This window comes from Chrysochloris asiatica, unplaced genomic scaffold, assembly GCF_000296735.1.
Source record: "Chrysochloris asiatica unplaced genomic scaffold, ChrAsi1.0 scaffold00014, whole genome shotgun sequence".
Taxonomy (NCBI): Eukaryota; Metazoa; Chordata; class Mammalia; order Afrosoricida; family Chrysochloridae; genus Chrysochloris; species Chrysochloris asiatica.
In genome coordinates this window covers 27,960,392-27,980,791 of record NW_006408532.1, presented here as the reverse complement: position 1 = coordinate 27,980,791, position 20,400 = coordinate 27,960,392, and the positions used below count along the sequence as shown (strand labels likewise).

Genomic DNA, 20,400 nt, shown 5'->3' with positions numbered 1-20,400 from the left:
ACTTAGAAGCTGCCCGTGCATCCAATGCAGGTTGAGACTGTGATGAAGAATGTGTTGTGTGTAGAGAGGCTGGGTCAGTTATTTCAAAGTGAAGGTGAACTGATATAACATTTAAGGACAAGTATGAATTGTCACGAACTGGGTTGTTTGTTACCAGGGGACTTACTAGAATTTGGGGGTGGGGGGGAGGGGGGGGAGGGACTATCAAATGGAAAGGGGACATGACAAGTTATTAGATAATTAATCTACTCAAAACCTATTTTTTGAGTGCCCCAGTGTACCAGCTATTGTGCCTAGGTCTGAGGATATAATTGTTGTTGTTGTTAAGTGCCATCGAGTCGGTTCCGACCCATAGCAACCCTATACAGGGTTTCCGAGGGTGTAAATCTTTACGGGAGTAGAAAGCCTCATCTTTCTCCCGCGGAGCGGCTGGTAGTTTCGAACCGCTGACCTTAAGGTTCACAGCCCGATTCGTAACCACTACACTACCAGAGCTAGGGAAAAAAATCATCCAGCCTCTATCCTCACAAAGATAAACCTGGTGGGGCTAGGGGACAGGCGCTGTACACAGGTAAAGAGTCATTGGTGGAATATTCATACAAATAAATATAAAAACGTTACGTGGTCAGTGCTAGGAACAATGGAAGTCCTATGGTACTCTGGAAACTCACTGGTGTGACAAAACACAGGGAAAATGACAATGGAACAAGCTATATAAAAACAGGTAAGAAAAAAAAAAAAAGGTTACTATCTATTCAAGAAAGAGGAAAATGGAATGATGAGAAGCATGGCAAATACAAAGGCTGGAGCCAGATAACTTATTTATTATCCAGAAAATAGTAGATCCTGAAAAATGTGCCAAGTGTTGGGGAATCAGAGGTGAACAAGATGAGATTTAAGTCCCTGTCCTCTGAGAGCTTATATCCTCGAGGGAAAAACATAATATATAAGCAGATAAACGAAGAACTATACATGGTGTTAAGCATAATCATACATACACAAATGACGCACAAAAGAATCAAGGGCAGGGTGGTGGCATGTGAGTAGAGACCTGAATGAAGGACACAGGCCTTGTACACATTATGCCAGACCTGAGGATGGGGTCAGCACATGCAAAGGCCCTGAAGTGGAATTAAGTGAGATGCCAAAGTACCTTTTGTGTATGGAAAGTCAAAGGTTATGAGGTTTAAGGAAAGGTAGTGGCCACGTTAAAAATGCCATAAGAAGAGAAAACATTATTCTGAGAAGAACAGAAAGACACTGGAGACTTATGTAAGGCAGTGAAATGTTTTCAAGGGATTTGGGGTTGCTGGGTAAAGACTGAATTGCAGTTGGAAAAATAGAGGAAGCAAATCAAAGAGAATGGGTAATACAGGGGGAAAATCCGTGGCTAGGAGCTGTGAGAAAGTTGGGGACAGATTTGCGATGGAAAAGGTCACTCAGGGTGGGGTAGAGGTGAGATGGCTGATAGTTAGGATGCTTGAATTTGGGGGATGGTAGTGGTGATGGTGTTAAGGCACGATCTTCTCTGTGAGTTTGTGCAACTAGGTAACCACAGTCAAGTAGGGCAGAAGTTCATGAGGTGGCCCAATATTTGAGATGAAGTTATGGAGGGTGTCCTTGTGGATAGCAGTCACCCAGGGATGATGGCAGGCTCTGAGTGGAGTCAGACCCAAGCTCATGTGTCCAAGTCTTTAATAAACTGGAAGAATGTCCTAACAAGGTGAGGAGGGGTAGAGTCAAATAATGCAGCCTTAGAGGAGTAGGATTTTCAGGAAAGAGGAGAGGAGCTAAGTCCTGGAAGAGATGGAGTAGGGACCACCACAGCCTTTATCAATCCCACCATTTATCCCGAGGACCGTGAAATGTGAAAAATGGTCAGTTTCCACTCAGAGGGCTGTGGGTGAAGGGTGATTTCAGAAAGTGTCAGGCTTCAGTGTGGGTGACAGAGAGAAAGCAGTAATGTTCTTAGAAAAGGCTGAGATCCTGAGGTATGATGACTGAGAGAAAGGTTGATTGATTTAGCCATTTCAGAGGTCACAGAGACTAAATCTTAAAGGAAAGGGGAAGAAGGTTATTCTAAGTTTAGATGATGCTGTACTTTATAATGAAAATTTATTTGAAAAGCCATCCCTCTCTCCCCTCCAGAATCACTGAATGGTTTTTAAAGAGCCTTGAGATTTAAATAGTTAAGAAACCCGTCAAACAATTTCTTTTAGATTTTCAAGATGACATTCTACAACGCAACAAAAACCACTGTTGAGTACCTACTATGTTCCTGGCACTTTCTTTAAAAAGGTCAAGAATTTCAAGAGTCTGCTTGCAATAAAGACATAATGTAGCCTCCTGTTTGCTATAAGTATACATAAAAAGATACTCAAGACTGGAAAGAAAAAGGTTTTAGCACATATTTATTACCGGATTTCAACAAGCTCCTTGATGTGTAACTAGCAGAGAGTACTGCAATGTGTTAAGAAAAGCCAACATTTTAGAAATCACAGAATCCATAGGCTCAAAGGACTGTTTCCCTTTCTAGCCAATCAGTACGTATCAATAACATACTAAATGTGTTGCTGCAGCATAAGCACTGGACCACAAGATCAGTTTGAACCCACCAGCTGCTCCCCGGAAATCCTATACAGGGTCACTAAGAGTTGGAACCCAAACAACGGCACTTCATGAAAACATACACCACAGGTGCAAGATGACAAATGTAAGGTTGTCAAACAAAACTTAGGTTTCATAAAGGACAGGGTTTTAAAGATGGAGGCAAGATGGAAAAAGCATTCCAGGTGGAAGGAACAGCAAAGAACAAAGGCTACAAAAAACAATGAGGTCAACAGATCTGGGAAATAACTGGGTTTGTAGGAACCACCTCAGGTTCATTTACTCAACAGGATCTCTGCAGTGAGAGGTTGGAGGACCCTGTGTAAAGTACAGTCTCATCAGCAGCCACTTGTACATAATGCTACAAAGGGAGGGTCTACAACACCAGCCTGGGATTTCACAGAACTCACTGGAGGTATTCTGAGGGTGGGGGTGGGGGTGTGTGTGTGTAACATTACTGGGATAAAGCCATTAGTGAACCAAAACAAAATGTGTAGCACAAAACAGAATGAATTGGAGGGGAGAGAGACAATTATTCCAATAATTAAGGTAAAAGTAACAGGAAAATTAAACTAGGCAAGGGGAAGGATGATGAACTAGAAGTACCAGTGAATGCAAAACTCTGTAGGAGCTAATAAGGTGTGAGGAGGGAGCCAGTCATAACAATTGTTTCTGAGCTCAGGAAACAATGGGTGCTAGCAGTTAGGAAAACAGGAGAATTAGGAGGAAGATCTAGTGGGAAGTACTTCCTGAATATAGTGCATTTGAGGAGCAAATCATGCATGTTGAAATGCCTTGTGACATGACCATAATGAATTGTACTGTACACACTGGGCTAGAGAACAGAGTATGGGGTGCACGCTCCCCAAAACACACACACACACGTGAACAGATACAGCATGTGATGCCACGAAAAGCTAAGAATAGCTCTTCAAGGGATATACTTGTAGAGAAAAAGACGGCTAGGATAAATAAAAATTTGGTTTGGGACCTGTTAAATTTACTAACAGAACCAGACTTGAAATAAACCAGGTATCTGTAAGTCCTGCTCTTTAAAACATGTGTACCAGAGTCATCATTCTATTTGGTTTTCCATGAAAAACCAGCATATTAAAGATGGTCCTAGCATTCACCCCTCCATTTAGTTTAAGAGGCTCCACTCTGTTGTTACATTCACCTCTTCACACTGCGTTCGGAACCCCATCTCCAAGTTTTCAGCGTCTCACAAGATGGGACTAGACTTTAAATTCACAATGAAAGTTCTGGGTATTGGACTTCATGGAGTATAATAGAAAATTAGGTTTTAAGTATCATGTGCCTACTAGTAGGTTAGTAGTGAACAGATACGCTGGTGGTGTTTCCTATGTGAAAACCTCACTTTACATATAGGTGCCGTTGAGTTGGTTCTGACTCATAGCGCATCTACGCACCACAGAATGAAACATGGCCCGGTCCTGCGTCATCTTCACAATTGTCATTATGCTTACTAGTCATAATCTTCTGGCACTATACCTGACAATATTCCACTGCTATTCATAAGGTTTCCAGAGGCTAGATATTCAGAAGTGGTCCCCTTTCCTTTCTTCCTAGTCTTAGTGTGTAAACTCCACTGAAACTTGTCCACCATGGGTGATGCTGCTGGTACTTAAAATACTGGCGGCATCGCTTCCAGAATCACAGCAACACACAAGTCACCACAGTACAACAAACTGACCAAATCCAACTGAGAAAGATTTCTGAATTGTGAGCAGCCTGGAGCCCAGAAACCTGACTGTTGTTTTTGCTGCTTTCCACTACATATGTGTCTCATTTAAGTAAAAGGTGAGGGAAACAGTTAATTTTCAGCTTATGCTGAAATTAAACTATGTTGTCATGCCAATTGCATATTGAGTGGAACCTTGATAATCCACCTCAACAGACAAGAAGACTCCATGTGCATTATCAAATAAATGCCACCTTATTCATTAGTTTGGTACACGAATTTAATTACAATTTTTGATAATATCCAACTCATTTCGTAAAAATAATTAGGACAGAGGTGCACAATGGTTGTAAGTCCTTCTGAAGGAAAGTGTGTATGTGTTATGGGTATTTAGCGGGGGAAGGCTTAGCTGATTTATATTTTGTACAAGTTTTATATTTTGAGCAAGACAAAGTGCTATAATTCTGTGTCTTATGACCCAGAGAGCCATTTCACAGTGACAATCATTTCTGCTCTAAAAGCTATGTATTAAAAACAGATGGTCTCTATAGGTATGTGTAAACATGAGGGGGTTTCAGAAAGTTTGTGGGAAAATTCCATTATTTTTTCATCCCATATTTTCCACAAACTGTTGGAAGCTCCCCTGGTATACGTCTTGCTACCCTGTTACATATAAAGCCAAAACAACGGCAAAAACCCTGAAATCCATTTATTCCACCCAATCTTGCCATCTTGTCATCTCTGCCCCCTGAAAAATGTTGTACCGTCTACTGTGTTAAGTAGTTGAGAAACTGATCATTCTCAGGGACAAAGCTTAAAGGAAAAGGACGTTGGAGTTGACTGAATAGTCACCATGTACTAAACAAACACGGTGCTCAACACATAACACTGTCTACCTTCATCTGCACGGCCACCTCATCAGGAGGTTCCATCACTGAGGCTTCGGAAGCGAACATACTGTATAGTCTCGCTTCCTGGTAGTCCGATCAGCAAAGGCAAAATTTAGACTTGGATCAGTCAACACTGCAAAACTCACATTCTGACAACCATACCAAACTCTTTGGCATTCCTTATGAAGTGTTATTTGCTAATTTTTATTTTATTTGCTAAGCACTATCAGATGTGATACCATTATTTCCAGGAGCAAAACTTCCCCATAATTCTTCTATCCCCTAACCCTCCCTAAAGGATCTCGAAAATTTTATAATGCCAAGAGTCAAGATGGGTTAAAAAAAGAGTTTGATTGAAGGCTCAGAAATACCACTTGAACTAGACCAGTCAGGATACCTCAGGGGCTCAACTGGCCCAAACCTTCAAACTTGCTTTAGAAATACTTTTCATTTCTAACTAAGACTACCTTTAGTGGTCTCCAAGCTGCGAATGCACTCAGATGTTAACCAAAAGGCTGGCGGTCCAAGTCCACCCAGTGACAAAGGCCAGGCAATCTACTATGAAAAGTCAGCCATTGAAGACATTTAAATGAATTATGTATTTTTTTTGGTTTTGTATGTATTCATAAAATATTTTTGCTTTGTTCATTTGTGAAGAATAAGGTGTAGAAGGGAAGCCAAATGGAGGAAGTAGCGTAACTGTTGTTACATGGAGAGGACTGGAATGAATCACTGAGATGAAACAAAGGGTATTAATTTCTTGAATGTACAGCTGGTGACCTTGGCTATTAATGCTCAATTCATAATAAAAAGTTAAGAAATTAAAATAAATTACTATGTAACATTAAAAAAAAAATCCTTGAAAACACAATGGCACACAGTTCACTTCTCACAACTGTGTGCTCACTATGTGTTAGAATCCATACAAGGTACCACAGCTCTTCGGCCCTACTGGTGGTACTATACAGATAACTCTAGGTGCAGCTGTGCTTTAATGAGTAAGTGATGATTCTGCAGCACCGGAAAGAGAGAAGGCATCTTCTTCTCTCTCCTTCCCTCTATCACTGCCACCCAAGTGCAAATGGAATTCACCAATGTTCAAGTATTTTGGTTAATCCTCTGACCTTACTATTTATCTAAACACTGTTTGAAGTAGACCAAACTTCCACCCTCAAATATAACAAAGCACTTGGACAATAAGCCTTTTCAGTTAACAACTATTTGCAGAACACGCACAGGTATACAGAATTTTATGGTAATTGATGTTTATGCCTTCAATTCTCAAGAAACCCAAAGTCTAATTTGTCTTGTTTCCCTTAATAATCAATCAAATATTTACCAAGCAACTTGGTGATGATAGAGCCAGTGCTGTTTGATGCAATGGGGAAGTTTACAGTAGAGTCTGTGGAAAACTAAGCTATAGAAGGAAGAACCACAAGTCTAATGTAGCCAGTGAAACAGAAAAAAGGGTCAAGGTGAGGCCTCTTTCAACAAGAGGGGAAAAAAGAGGATACATACGAATGGACTATGTGACAGCTAAGTGCATGTTAACAGTAAATAAACAAGCATTGGGAGATCAGAGAAGGGGGATGTTTGGGACACACTCAGTCATTGAACATATATACATGTTCTAGGCACTAGGGTCACTTCTGTAAACTTCAAAACAAAAACTTCTGCTGTGGCCATGGGACTTCTATCCAAGTGGGGGAGGCAGACCCTGTGCTTTACACCAAGTATTTAAAAAAAGAGGGGGGAAAAGAAAGAATGAGGATAAAGGATGGGGTAGGGTTGTCAGGGTAGAAGAGTAATAAGCAACATCTTAATAGTGACCTGAAGTGAGATAGGAAGCCATTGAAAAAGGGATGCAAGGAGGGGACCAGTAAGAGAGTATGTTCAGAGGTAGGCAAGAGAAGCGGCGGAGGGCTTGAGCTCCTACTGAGGGTCAACTGTGGAGAGCAGAGGACAGCTAAGAAAGCAGACTCTAGAGGCTGGGGAGGCAGCATGTACAAGGCACCAGTAGTGAGAGAGAAGATGGGATGCCGAGAGATTAAGAGTCAATATACGCGGCCCTGGTTGACTCAGTCATGGCGACCCCAGGTGTTACAGAGTACAACTGCTCCATAGGTTTTCTTGGTTACCATAATGATAGAAGCAGATCCGCAGGTCTTTCTTCCAGAATAAATCGCACATTGGGACTATAAAATACATGGAGGGCCTGCAGGGGATGCTTTCTCAAAGAGAAGAGAGGGAAAGCAAACTGGGATTTCAAAGGACGTCAGTGAGCATGATTCTATACTTAAGACTTTGTGTCTGGAAGATCAAGCCAATTAGCAGAACTGAGCAGTAATGAAAAGGTTCACTGGCTTGAAACAGAAGTGTGGGATGAGATGTGTTCAGAAGAATCTAGAACTATCAGCATTGTGTTCTGTCTTTCAAAACTCTTGGGCAGGGGTGGGGGACTTTTTTTTTTTTTTTGCCAAAATTTATAACATTATTCATAGGCCATACAAAATTGTCAACTTATAAAATCAGCCTGGTACATTTGGTCAAGAATTTAATTAACTTGCCCTGACTCAATGGCACTTAACAACAACAACTTGATGGCTGGTGGTTATGTACCGTGGGATCGGCTCTGACTCATAGCGACCCTGTACAGGTTTCTGAGGCTGTAAATCTTTACGGGAGCAGAAAGCCTCATCTTTCTCCCATGGAACAGCTGGTAGTTTCGAACTGCTGACCCTGAGGTTAGCAGTCCGATTAGTAACCACTATGCAGATGGGCAATGTCGTTTGAACTGCAAGGTCAGTGGTTCAAGCGCACCAGCTGCTACTCAGAAATCCCATACAGGGTCACTATAGATTGGAATCTACGCCACAGCACTTAACAACAACAATGTGACAGCTAGAACTGCCGTTGCCTTGGCAGGGCCAGATCAAATGACTTTGAGGGTCTTATACGGCCCATGGGCGGACAGCCCCACCCCCCGCCCCTCCTGCTCTAGGGGATGTGAACACAGAGGCACCAAAAGCCTAGCTCAGGGTACAAGAAGACAACTGAGTAAACCACTTAGGCTAGAAATAGAATGCTATCTAAGACCACTTTTTTTGAGGGGCAGCAGGGGGATTTAAGTCTAGTAAGTCATTCAGTCTTTCCCCACATGTTGAGCATCTAGACGTTTTGACTTAAAGAAGTGCCTTAGAATCAGTGATAGACAAAGAAGAGATCTGACTTCTAGAGATGCTGCAAGTTGTATTCCCACTAGAAGCGCTGGCTTTTAAATTGAAAATACAAAACCCCTCTTTCTCCATTGTCTCATTGTTTCTGGGTTAAGGGAGAATGGAAACTACTTTGCAAGGATAAAAAATGCAAGCCACGGGACCCCCTCAACAATGATCCCATTCTTCTGTAAAAGGCTGCTTTCATCAGTCTAAAATCCTATACCATCGAGTTGATTCTAACTCACAGCAACCTTATAATAAAGGGGTTCCAAACCATACATCTTTATGGGAACAAGCAGCTCAATCTTTCTACCATGGCATGGCTAGTGGGTTTGAATTGCTGACCTTGTGGTTAATAAGCCCAACACTTATCCCAAATGCAGTGCTCCAGACCTAAAGGACCTATCCAGGACGAACCAGGGTGCATCACACAATGTACAGAGGTACTCACGGTTTTCCTCCTGGAATGCCTGTCAGGTTTGGCGGTATTGCTGGCACACGCATGTGATGGTGTGGGTCAAATCCAACCTAGAATGTTTCCCAAGCAAAACAACGTAAACAAATTTGGTTACGTGAACTTGTTTTATCCTAGTCAATGCTTTCTTTTCTAAAGCTTGCAACAATATATCCTTTTATAATTAAGATTTCAGAGGTAACTTATAAATATTTACTAATGACATGATACAATGCTTAGGATTTGAGGTTTTAATTAATGCAACATTATTGAGAATGTCAGATACATGAAAAAGTTATACTATACCAGTTAACAAAGTTCATGATAGGAAAATAATAATTTAAAAAACAACAACAACTAAATCCACTGTCGTCAAGTGAATTTCAACTTCATGTTACGACAGAGTTATGTTCTATAGGGTTTTCTTGACTGTGATCTTCAAGGAAGGAGATCACCAGACCTTTCTTCCGTGGTACCTCTGGGTAAAGTGGAACTGCTCACCTTCAGGTTAGTATTCAAGGGCAAACCTTATTTTCACCACCCAAGGACCTTATGGGGTCCATTATATCATCAGACTACTTTATAAATTTCTGTTCTACTTTTACATATTTAAAATGTAAAAAGAAACTATTCATGCAAAAGTGTGCCCTCATGCTACAAAAGAATATGGACCATCTCAGTTTATTTAATTACATGTAGCTTGATGTATAAATACACACAGGTTCCTCCATAAAAACCTCAAATTCTATAAACTATATATTTAAAAAAAAAAACATTATGAGAATCCTGTCCTGTGAGATATGTTTCTCTTTAAAAAAGCAGGACCACCTACCACCGGTGATCTTCCATATGCAGCAGCGGCGGCGGCGGCGGCTGCAGCGGCACTCATTTGTGGGGAGATGTTGTGCAGCCCGGCATAGGCAGCCCCAGGGCTGGTCAGTTCTCCGTTCATTCCAGCATGGGGCACAATCCCAAATGGGGTTGGGTATGGACATGGTACAGCCATGGGGGTCCTCAAGCTGGAGGCTACAGGCAAAAATGGGAAGAGGACAGAGAAAACTCAAGAGCATGAAAACACTCAATGCATGCAGGGGATTGTAATCATTGCAATGAAACGAAATATCATAGGAGGAATGTAAAGATAATGTTTTGCCATGTAAACTAGCACATAATTCACACTAAAAATTAAAAAAAAAACCACACTGAAATAAGACATCTTTTTATTGTTGTTAAGTGCCAACTACTGGGTTCGAACTCATAGTGACCTTGTATAGGGTTTCCAGGGGTTTGAACCACTAGATCATGCAGCTGGCAGTCCAGTGCATATTCTACAGTGCCACACCAGGACCTCAAGATACCCTTCTTGTTGCTGTTAAGTGCCATCGAGTCGGTTCTGACTCATAACGACTCTGTATAGGGTTTCCAAGGAGCAGCTCGTGGGTTTGAACTGCCAACCTTGTGGTTTCACAGTCCAGTGCTGATCCTTACAGCACCACAACACTACCACCCCAAGACATCCTTCAGTATATTAAAAAAGAAAAACAAAACCCATGGTTTAAATGGGCTTACTTTAATATTCTCAAAAGTCATTCAAAACTTGATGGGAGTTCATTCACTTGCCTTATTGTACTGAACACTTACAATGTGCCAGACAGGGCTGCTGCTCAGTACCCGGTTCAGGTTAAATAACAGGCTAATAGGTATTCAATGCAAAGGTCACTAGCACCCCTAATGCACTAGATACACTCTTTTAATAGCTTCAAATTCTATACCAACAGCAGCATAAATATATAGAAAACACGTTTTCTTACTAACCCAAGGGATCAACTCCTGGTGGTTTTCCGGGTACAGGCCTCAGTCCAGGTGTGGAATTACTGCCAGGTGTTGGTGCATCCGTTCGTGGAGTAGGGGTATTGGACTTTGAAACAGGAGTAGTAGATTTTTCATTCTAATAGAGAGATAATTGAATGCACCCACAATGAGAGCACAGTTTTAACCAATAATGTAAATGTTACAAAGACAGAGCAAAGTCGAAGCTAAGCAGACACTGAGAATGTGAGGTAGAGTACGCCATTGCTAGACAACTGTCTGAGTCAGATGGAGGCTGACAATTGTCACCACCTTGATTGTGAGTGCCACTGGCTCTTGTTTCAGATAGGTTTGAATCAAGCTTTTGATGATGTGTTCATATCACAAGAGGCTTCCTGATGAGCAGATCTCACTGGAAAAGACACACCAAACTCAAAAGCCATCGAAACTGGGCCCAGAGACATTTCCATTGGAAGAAGGCCATAAGACGAAGAGAAAACAACATAAAAAGCCCAATCTAGTCCTCAGCCAGACACATTTCTCTAATTCCCAGACAAATGGAGGCATTTTCTTTCCTTTTTGCTAGGAATTCAAAAGCTTCTTTGAAAATGTAATTTGTGTCTTTTTTTTTTTTTTTTAATGTTATAAGGAAATAACTGGCAAGGAAAAAAGATGACACTCCACACAAAAATGCAATTTGCAACACAGATACAGAAGAAGGGGAGTAAGGGGGAATCACCCTGACTTGTAAGAGTTCATTTTTGCCTTTGTGATTTGTGGTGTGAGACACAGGTAATCTTTTGTAAATGACAGATTACTTTTCAGATAGGAAGAAAAAAATTATTGCAGTCATATATAGCTTGGTAGATCACACACAGCTAGCAACAACAAAATCACATGCAAGCCAAACACTTAAATTTACCATAAACCATGGGCGGCAAAATCATCTTTGTAACCCCAGTGTATATTTTATCATCAGCAGCAAAACATGTTTCACTTAATTTCCCCATATCCTTCCTCCATCCATGCAAAACAACCCACCAAATAAACATCCATCAGTAAATTAGCAAATCCATTCTGTTCCAAAAATACTTTTGTAATTAAACTTGGATCAGACACACATATACATTTGGGGGGAGAGAGGGAGTCCTAGAGAAAAACATTGAGAAACTAAAAAAAAAAATCTTTAAACACAACCATCTTGAAACAGATGATGCTGAAACACAGAGTGCAGAACTGCTTACAAGGCTAAGTTCTTTGGATTTGGAGGAAGGAGTACTGCTGGAAGATGCAATAGAAGCTGGGCTAATCGGGGCATCTTTCTTGAGCAGACGTGTCTTGTCCAGGCCATTGTCTCTTGGGGAATGTGCTGGGCTCCCCCGAGGGGAAGACGGGTCCTACAAAGGAACACCACAGTAATTAATGCAACGCAGCACTGCACATTCACAATGCTGGAGAGTACCTGCGTGTGGACGTTACTAGGTAAAAGCATTCAAACTTGGTTTCGAGATCAAAGAACATGCTATAATACTTGTCAGTTATCTATTTAAAATAAAAACAAGAAATGTAAAAACCCACAATTCTGCAAGACCCTCGTCAATAAGATCTATGGGCTGACCACTGTTGGTGTGCATTTATGAAGATGGCAAAAGACACACAGGACACGTCATAGAAAAGAAAAGCAATTTTTTAAAATGCATCATTACAGCAAATTAAAAGAAACTTTTTTATTTCTTCCAGGTAAACAAAAAGTGGGTCCCTTTAGAAATTTAGCGAAAACTCTAGATCAATTGTTTAGGCAACAGTCATAAGCATAGCTATATGGAAAACCACAATGTCAAGCGAGTGATAAACATACCTCATTGGAAACATCCACCACCAAGTTATCATCACTCTTCTCACCATCGCTGTCCTGCAGCGACAATTAAAGCATCATTATCATCTCCCCTCAGTCAAAAAATGCTTTACATATTTACCCTATGTGTTTCCAGGCAGATGAACTGCACCAAGCAGTGCTGAAGACTTGACACTGCATTATGTACTATTTTCTGTACACTTTATATAATGATATTATGAGGAGCTATGATTGTTCTTCTAGAAATCAAAGTTTCTGGCCTGTTTACTACTCTTTGGTAAAGGTTGAAAACAGGCCTGCCCAGGCTAAATCCAAACTACAGAGGGGCGTGATTTGGTTTGTCAGTCGCTTAGAAAACTAAGTACAGCAGTCCAAATTTCAAACTGGGAAAGTCCCATAAGAAATCGCAAGATTTTCAGCATCTCTAGGTAAATCCTTCCACCCCAGAAGTCCTTCCAGGAACAAGAAAGAAGTCCTAGAGAGAGCCTTCGCTTCATTTCCTCCATAACATTCCCACCCAGTTGGCTTCTTCACTTGTGTGATGTGGTTGGCCACTGAATGAAAATGAGCTTCAAATCTAGTTATGAACATCTTTGGAACCTCTGAAAGTTATATTCTCCAGTTCATGTGCATACCCATACATTGCAACAGACTTTCTATGAGTTTACAGTTTTCCTTAACATTTCTAGTCTACCACGGAAATACATTCTTGTTGTCGTAGTTAAGTGCCGTTGAGTCAATTCCGACTCATTGCAACCCTGTACTAGGTTTCCGATGAGCAGCTGGTGAGCTTGAACTGCTGGCCTTGCTGTTCAAACTGACCTTAGTAGTCCAGTGCATTAACTGTAGTGCCATACCAGGCCTCTGAAATACATCTGGGGGCTTCAAAAGTTCATGGGAAAACTCTATTAATAATCTTTTTATTCCATTTACCCACTAACTTTTTGAAGGCCCCTCGTATTTGAAGCAGCACACAGACACACAGAAAGAATCAGCTGGAGCATCCAATTCCTCTACGAGTTGCTAGATAACTATTCTAGCTCTCTCTCACACATGCATGCTCACCCACATTCACATGAGGCTTCAGCTAGCCAAAGGAGACTGGCTATAAAGACAGTTTTGTTTTGTTTTCATTTTTCACCTGAGGGAATTTGTTCATATGCTAGCTTAGGTTTTAGTTTAGGTTAGCAATAGTTAACAGAGAAAATGGCTGCTGGGGGTCAGGGGGAGGGAACAAGGTGAACTCACATAACGAGCTGCAATTTCCTTTTCTTCAGTTTTCTGCTTTTTGCTATCAGAGGAATAGTCTGTTGAGTTTCTGTGCTTCTCAGCACCTCGGAAACTGGCTGATGGAGATACCGAAGAGCTCTGAAACAGAAGCGAAAGCAGGGTTAAGAAACGATCATCTACTTAACTTTTTAAAATCATCTGACACTTTATTTTCTCTAGTATCCACGCCAAAGCTTTTAAGAGAAGAGAGAAGGAAAGAAGTAAAACAAGAAGCGCATACAGGGAAATAGAAGAAAAAGAAAAGGGGGAGAAAGGTATGAGGAAACAGGAAACAAGAGAAAACCAAGAGAGAGGAAGTAAAGCAGACAGAAAATAGGAAAAATAAAGTGGGGAGCAGATAATAGGTGAAACCCAAAAGAACCAAATCAGGCTAGGTGCCTCTGAGTTCCAACTCACGGAGACGCTACGTGTGTCAGAGTGTAACTACTCCAGAGGATTCCTTGGTCCATGCCCCCCTCCCTCCCCCAGGAGTAGATTGCCAGACCTTTTCTCAGGCCCCCTTGGGGTAGACTCAAACCTCCAACCACCTTTTGCTCAGCAGTTGAGCTCTTAACTGTTTGTAACACCCAGGGGCTCCTCTGGCTTAAAAGGTATACTTAAAGTATACTGTTGAAGCACTTGTTAGAAAGTTAGGAAAGAAAGCAGACTCAAGAGAAAGAGGAAGGAAGAAAAGGGCTTTTTCCTTTTTAAACATTTGCTGACTAATGGCAAGCCAGTACTTCAAGCCTCTGTAGAGTAACTGACAAATATTAGAGTCTTAAAGGCCTGAGTAACAGTCTTCTGTAGGGCACCAGAGCAGGGCTCACAAGTGCTATAAAAACCCAGGTTGGCGCTAGAAAGGAGTGTTCTTAGCGGGCAGTGGACAGAGTACTTAGAGATGTCTAAGGAAACACCCTGCAGGAAGACCAAACAACCACCACCTGTCCCAAGCAGATTGCACTAAAAAGTATGAATGTATCTTTGCTTGGCATCTAATTCAATTCAGAAAACTGCTCAATAAAGCTCTTCCTCAATTAGAACTTTACTTATTCAAGCCTCATGTTGCTTCCCCCAATCCCCCCTAAATCTCAGTCTGCTGGTAAATAACAAATAGTTATAAAGATACTCAACATTTACAAGGGCCCTCTAATTAACTATGGAAAGCAACATGATATCCCAAACTTCTGACTCTGTCATTTTATTTCCACTGAATCATAATGCCATATTATTCTCTTTGTGGTTAAACTTTCAAACCTGTTGAAGAAAATCACTACTTTTTCCATGCCTGATCAGTACACCAAGAGCTCACCCCCCAGGTGGTTATCTGCGGAGACAACAATTTCACTACCTACTTTTGGGGGGAAAGAGCTCTGGTAGCACAGTGGTTACGAACCGGGCTGCAAACCGCAAGGTCAGCAGCAGTTCGAAACTACCAGCTGTTCTGTGGGAGAAAGATGAGGCTTTCTGCTCCCATAAAGATTTACAGCCTCGGAAACCCTATGCAGGGTCACTATGAGTCGGAACTGACTCCACGGCACATAAAAACAACAACTGTTGGGTGGAGACAGAGAGTGAGGGAGGAAGAGAAGGATCAATGAGTGGGGTTGAGTATCTCTCTAAACCCTTCTCCTTCCTGGGTCAGCCCCTCTCAGAAATTTATGCATTACTCTACCAAAATCCTGTAACTATCCTGAGTTCCCTCATTCAACCTACACTTGGCAGCAGAAACAATTGCAAGGCTTTTCAATACAACAAGGTCAAGGGTTGAAACAAACCATAAGAAACCAATTGATTTTTCAAAGTAGACACTTCTTGAATTCCCGAGTTCCGATCCTCATTCCGAAGTCACACAGCCATCTTTCAACTTTTCTTTTTGGTTTCATGTTTCTTGTGCTTCTCCTTCACACAAACCCACCACACACACTCAGGTTCCGAAGACCAACACGCCTTTGAAATCATGCGATCCTCCTCTGGGGGCTATTAGTCCCATATCTAGATCTCCCCTATAACTTGGTCTCTCCTCTAGGACACCTGCTTCCCAAAGAAGAGATCTGGATGGCTTCTGATCCTTCCTTCAAAAGGGCAGTTATCCACAGTTCATAAGAACGAAGATCAACATCTTGAGTATGGCTATTAAGAATGTCCTCATTCTGTACCCTACACCAGAACAAACCAGACCTTCTTTCCTTTATCAGCGTTATGAGTGTCTTATTCCCCAAGACTCCCTCTGTATTTTCACTGCCTTTGCAGACTTCCTTCCCCTTGATGATGGGACTGCTCCTTTCTCAGTATCTTCCAAGCTCCTCTCCTCATCCTTTAAGAACCAGCTTTGGTGTCACCTTTCAAAGCTCCCTCAGACACAGTCAGGCAGAATTAATCCCCTCACTTTTCTTTGTTCCCTTAACATTTTGTTCAATTAATGAGCACAGAAGCAATCACAATAAATTGATGGCTATTAGTTTACAAGGCTACTTCCCACTCCAGGCTGCGGGTTCTTTGGGGGTGGGGCACCCGGCACAATGAGCAGCAGAGACCTGCCCAGGAATGTGAGACCCATTTCTCCCCTCTGCACGCCTGAATGTGAACACAATGTTCGTGGGACATAACTGTCTTTTACCGGGCAACGGGGCTGCACAATCCCATGGGAAACCGTTCACTAGAGTTAAGTAAGGCTGCCCACTGAACTTGTGCAATATGGTGGCTCTGCCCCTTCACCTGTAGGGCATTACCTGCTTCAAGATGTCTTCATCTCACTAATTTGATATTTTCCAACAAAAAGAAATCATGAGTATTGTGTGGACACAATAGGTCAACAACTATTTGAGTCTTTTAATTCGGATACATTCTATGGAAAGTTATTCCCCTTCTGTCCAACAGGAAAAATTGGTTTCTAAACAAGGATGAGTCTTTATACAAATTAACACCAAGTGGTTGTACAGTCCTCCTTCAGAATCCACAGGGGTTACAAACACCAAAATCTGCATATGCTCTACTCCCTTATATAAAAGGATGAAGTACTTAGATACAACTCATGTTCATCCTCCTGTATGCTTTAGATTACTTATAATGGTGTGGCGCTACGGGCTAATGCGCTGGACTGCAAGACACATTTGAACCACAAAATCAGGGGTTCAAGCTCACCAGCTGCTCCTTGGGAACCTTATACTATGAGTTGGAGCTGACTTGACACTCCATAACAACAGCATAATACTTTACAATGTACACGCTATGCAAGTAGCATCTTAGCTCCTTTCCTCTTAGCCTTTGAGGGACTGCTTTGACCACGTAATTGCTTTATTCCCCACTTCTAAATCTTTTCAATCCGAGGTTGGTCGAATGTGTGAATGCAGCACGCATGGATGCTGAGGACTGGCTGTGCTGTAAAATTTTCCTGTGTTCCTTATTTATTAGAACACATGTACAATTTAAAAAAGGAGCTTTATCCTTCTTCAATTGACTGTTTCTGGTTCTGTAGACAGCTTCTTATTTTTTGAATTTTATTGTACAACAGTTACATGGCTGGCGTTTCTGGGTAAAATGATAAAGTAGTTAATTATCAGTAACATTTAAAGGTTAAGCCGCACAATGGGCACTGGGGCAATCAGCAAAGTTAGAATCACATAATTGCTCTGGAATCAAATTGGACTTGGCACTGACTCTCATCGCGAATCTTAGAAGCCCACCATTCGGCCACCAAAAAACCACTTCTATCTTTGCTGGGTGCATGAACAGAAGGAATTAAATAAATACTGATAAAGACAAAGTCATCCTCTTACCAGAGAAGCTTATTTTTATGTCTCCATTATTATTTTAAAAGCTCACAGGATTAGATATTTCCATATGCCTACAACATACAAAATTGAACAGAGTTGAATCATGACCCTGTATAAATCTACAAATTTAGAAACATTAAACATAAGCCTATTCTCATTACAGCTTGATCATGTAAATAGATGAGCAAATTTGTTATAAGCCAAGCATCACAATCAAAAGCAATGGCCTATATCTAGAGAAGGCAAAATACCCAGAATGTTTACCAAAAAGCTCCGTTTCTCTAGCAATATATGCACATTTTTCAAAAGTAAACATTCATATGGGAATATTAAAAAAAAAAAGCGTAGATAATGTTTAATGAAAGAAAAGAGGGATAATTTAAAGATAAATCAAATATTATAAAAGCATACTTAGATGAGCGTTCTAATTGCTTTGGTAGCAAAAGGAAAGCTTTGGATACAATTATTCCTAACATTACAAACCCAGCTCTCATTTGAAAATAAGACGATTCTAGATCCTAAAGCTATTGACTATATCAGCTGGCAAAAACTGGCTTGCAAACCACAGCCTTGGTCTCTCACATCTTTAAATCCTCTGCCCACCTCCAGATCAAAGATGACCAAGTATGTGAAAGAGTTCTATAAAGTAGCTAACAAAAAGGAGAGCAGTGTTGCTATAATTAGCTAATTTTAATAATAGACAGCATAGATTTTTAATAGCAGACACTAATCGCCATTCTCTCTGGAGTCAGGCTGCCTGGGTTTGAATCCAGAGTCTTGGACTTAATAGCTGCATAGCCTTAGGGAGGTTGCTTTGTCTCTAAACCTTAGCTCCTCTTTGTCATCCAGGATAAGGACACCCTAACCCCTACCAGCAGGCCCCACTGGGCTGCTCTGAAGACTAAAGCACCAGGAACACTTCCAGGCACGTTATCTGAGAGCGCAGCGCAAAAGTCAATAGCTACTATTACTAAGGCCTGCCTGTTCTCCAGCTGATCCTAGTTACTACAAAGAGATTGGGATGGAGAGCTGGTATGGATCTTCTATTTTAAGACCCTGAAGACTATTTTAGGTATCTGTATGGCACTTCCTCTCAGCACAGATAGTCGAATGGTCCATAATGATAGGGTTTTCAGTACGCTATTAACCAAAACACAAGTCCCTTCAACAATCAAACTAAGGCTTTGGTTCAATACGGCACTGAGGCAGAACTATAAATACCAGTTCCACAGCAGACTTTCTAATTTGATTTCAAAAGCACATCAAACTAACTCTTGCTTTCATTCAGAAAGGTGCACTGTCTTAGCTGCCCCTGCCCACATCACAAGATCCCAACCAAAAAGAATACGCTAAGGTAGAAGCACCCAGAAACTCATCTGATATGGCCTGTTTGGCTCATGAGTCACGGCCTTCAAAAAGCCCATCTACCTGGTATCAATGAGAATAATATCAGATGGGCAGAGGGCACTATATAAATCTAGTCAGGAAGGATGAATCCAAGTCCTGCTTGGCCAAATATTACACACCTGTTTGTAAAGCAAAATGATTAATGTTGTGTTGGACTCATAGCAACGCCCCCACCTTACTCTCATAATTGATGATAAACTGTCACTCTAATTGTAGTTCACTTAGTCTGGGGATTCTCAAATGACAGTCTGAGTCCGTGTATGTTAGCATCGGAGACAATTCAGGGTGAGTTTGTTATGGCAGGAGTCCACGTGGTGCAGTGGGTTAAGCACTGAGCAGTCTAGCCACCGGTCACTCAGAAGGAGAAACATGAGGCTGTCCGTTCCCATAAAGAGTTACAATCTCAAAGAATTCTCTGTCCTGTAGGGTTGCTACGAGTTGGAATAGATTTTATAGCAGTGGGACTTTTGTTGTTGTGGCAGCAGGGTTTGGGAAAAAGGACGACAGAAAAGCTGACTGAATAAGACCATATAACAAACGTCCTGAAACATTCATTTCTCTTCTGTAGTTGTTAAGTGCCATAGAGTTGTTTCTGACTCTGAATAAGGTTTCTGAGGAGCAGCTGGTAAGTTTGAACCTCTGACCCGGCAGTTAGCAGCCCAGTGCTAATCCTACAGTGTCACACCAGAACTCCAGAATCCCTTCAATATGCAGAAGACAAATGCACCCATAAGATAAGCACTCGACCTCAAGACCTCAAGGCCAGTTTGAACCGCAAAAACTCAACAGCTGCTCCTGTGAAACCAACTCAATGGCATGTACTAACAACAATGTCTAGAACAGGCAAGAATAGCATTAGCAACTTTCTTGAATTCTGAAAAGCCATTAAGTTACTGAAGATTAAGAGACTCAATTCATACCCATCTTGCTGACTGAAGGGCACTTAACAACAACAACAACAACAACAATAACCATCTTGCAGGGCTGACCTTCAGAAGGATGAGTTCCACATAATCATCCAGAGTCGATGTATTTATTAGTCCTCAAGGAGTTTCTTTCTAGAAAGATTTGCAACTGATTTAGAAGTGTAAGTCATAGTAAATGTACACACATACCAAACCATATTCCATTTCTGATTAGTTCAGATTTCACTGTAGAGTATTACACAGATTGCTTACATTCACGTTCATAGAGTTCTTTATAACTGATATACCATTTTAACATATATGTTCTCTTTTATAAGGAAACAATCTAGATAAAATTAAAAAAACATTCCTCCACTGGGAAAAACAAATTTTAAAAACCTTTAAAATGAGAATTATTTGGTTTACATGTCAACTCTTCCATAGTGGCTTTTATAACACATTCAAATTTATGTAAATTAACTTAGAATTTATAGCACTCTGTGTGTGTGTG

At 41.2% G+C, this 20,400-nt stretch overlaps 1 protein-coding gene across 7 annotated transcripts in view; it reads right to left on the bottom strand.

Moving 5' to 3' along the window:
* Window positions 1-20,400, bottom strand: part of LOC102831419 (transducin-like enhancer protein 4-like) — a 184,601-nt gene that overhangs the window by 10,868 nt on the left and 153,333 nt on the right. For 5 of the 7 annotated variants that reach the window (XM_006834935.1, XM_006834938.1, XM_006834934.1 and 2 more), the window contains 6 exons: window positions 13,784-13,903; window positions 12,539-12,592; window positions 11,925-12,077; window positions 10,687-10,819; window positions 9,704-9,897; window positions 8,869-8,945 (listed from right to left, as the gene is read on the bottom strand). In XM_006834935.1, coding sequence (XP_006834998.1) covers window positions 8,869-8,945; window positions 9,704-9,897; window positions 10,687-10,819; window positions 11,925-12,077; window positions 12,539-12,592; window positions 13,784-13,903 — 731 coding nt within the window. Of the gene's footprint in view, window positions 1-8,868; window positions 8,946-9,691; window positions 9,898-10,686; window positions 10,820-11,924; window positions 12,078-12,538; window positions 12,593-13,783; window positions 13,904-20,400 lie in introns of all 7 variants that reach the window. The other 2 variants (XM_006834937.1, XM_006834940.1) reach the window with 2 other exon arrangements.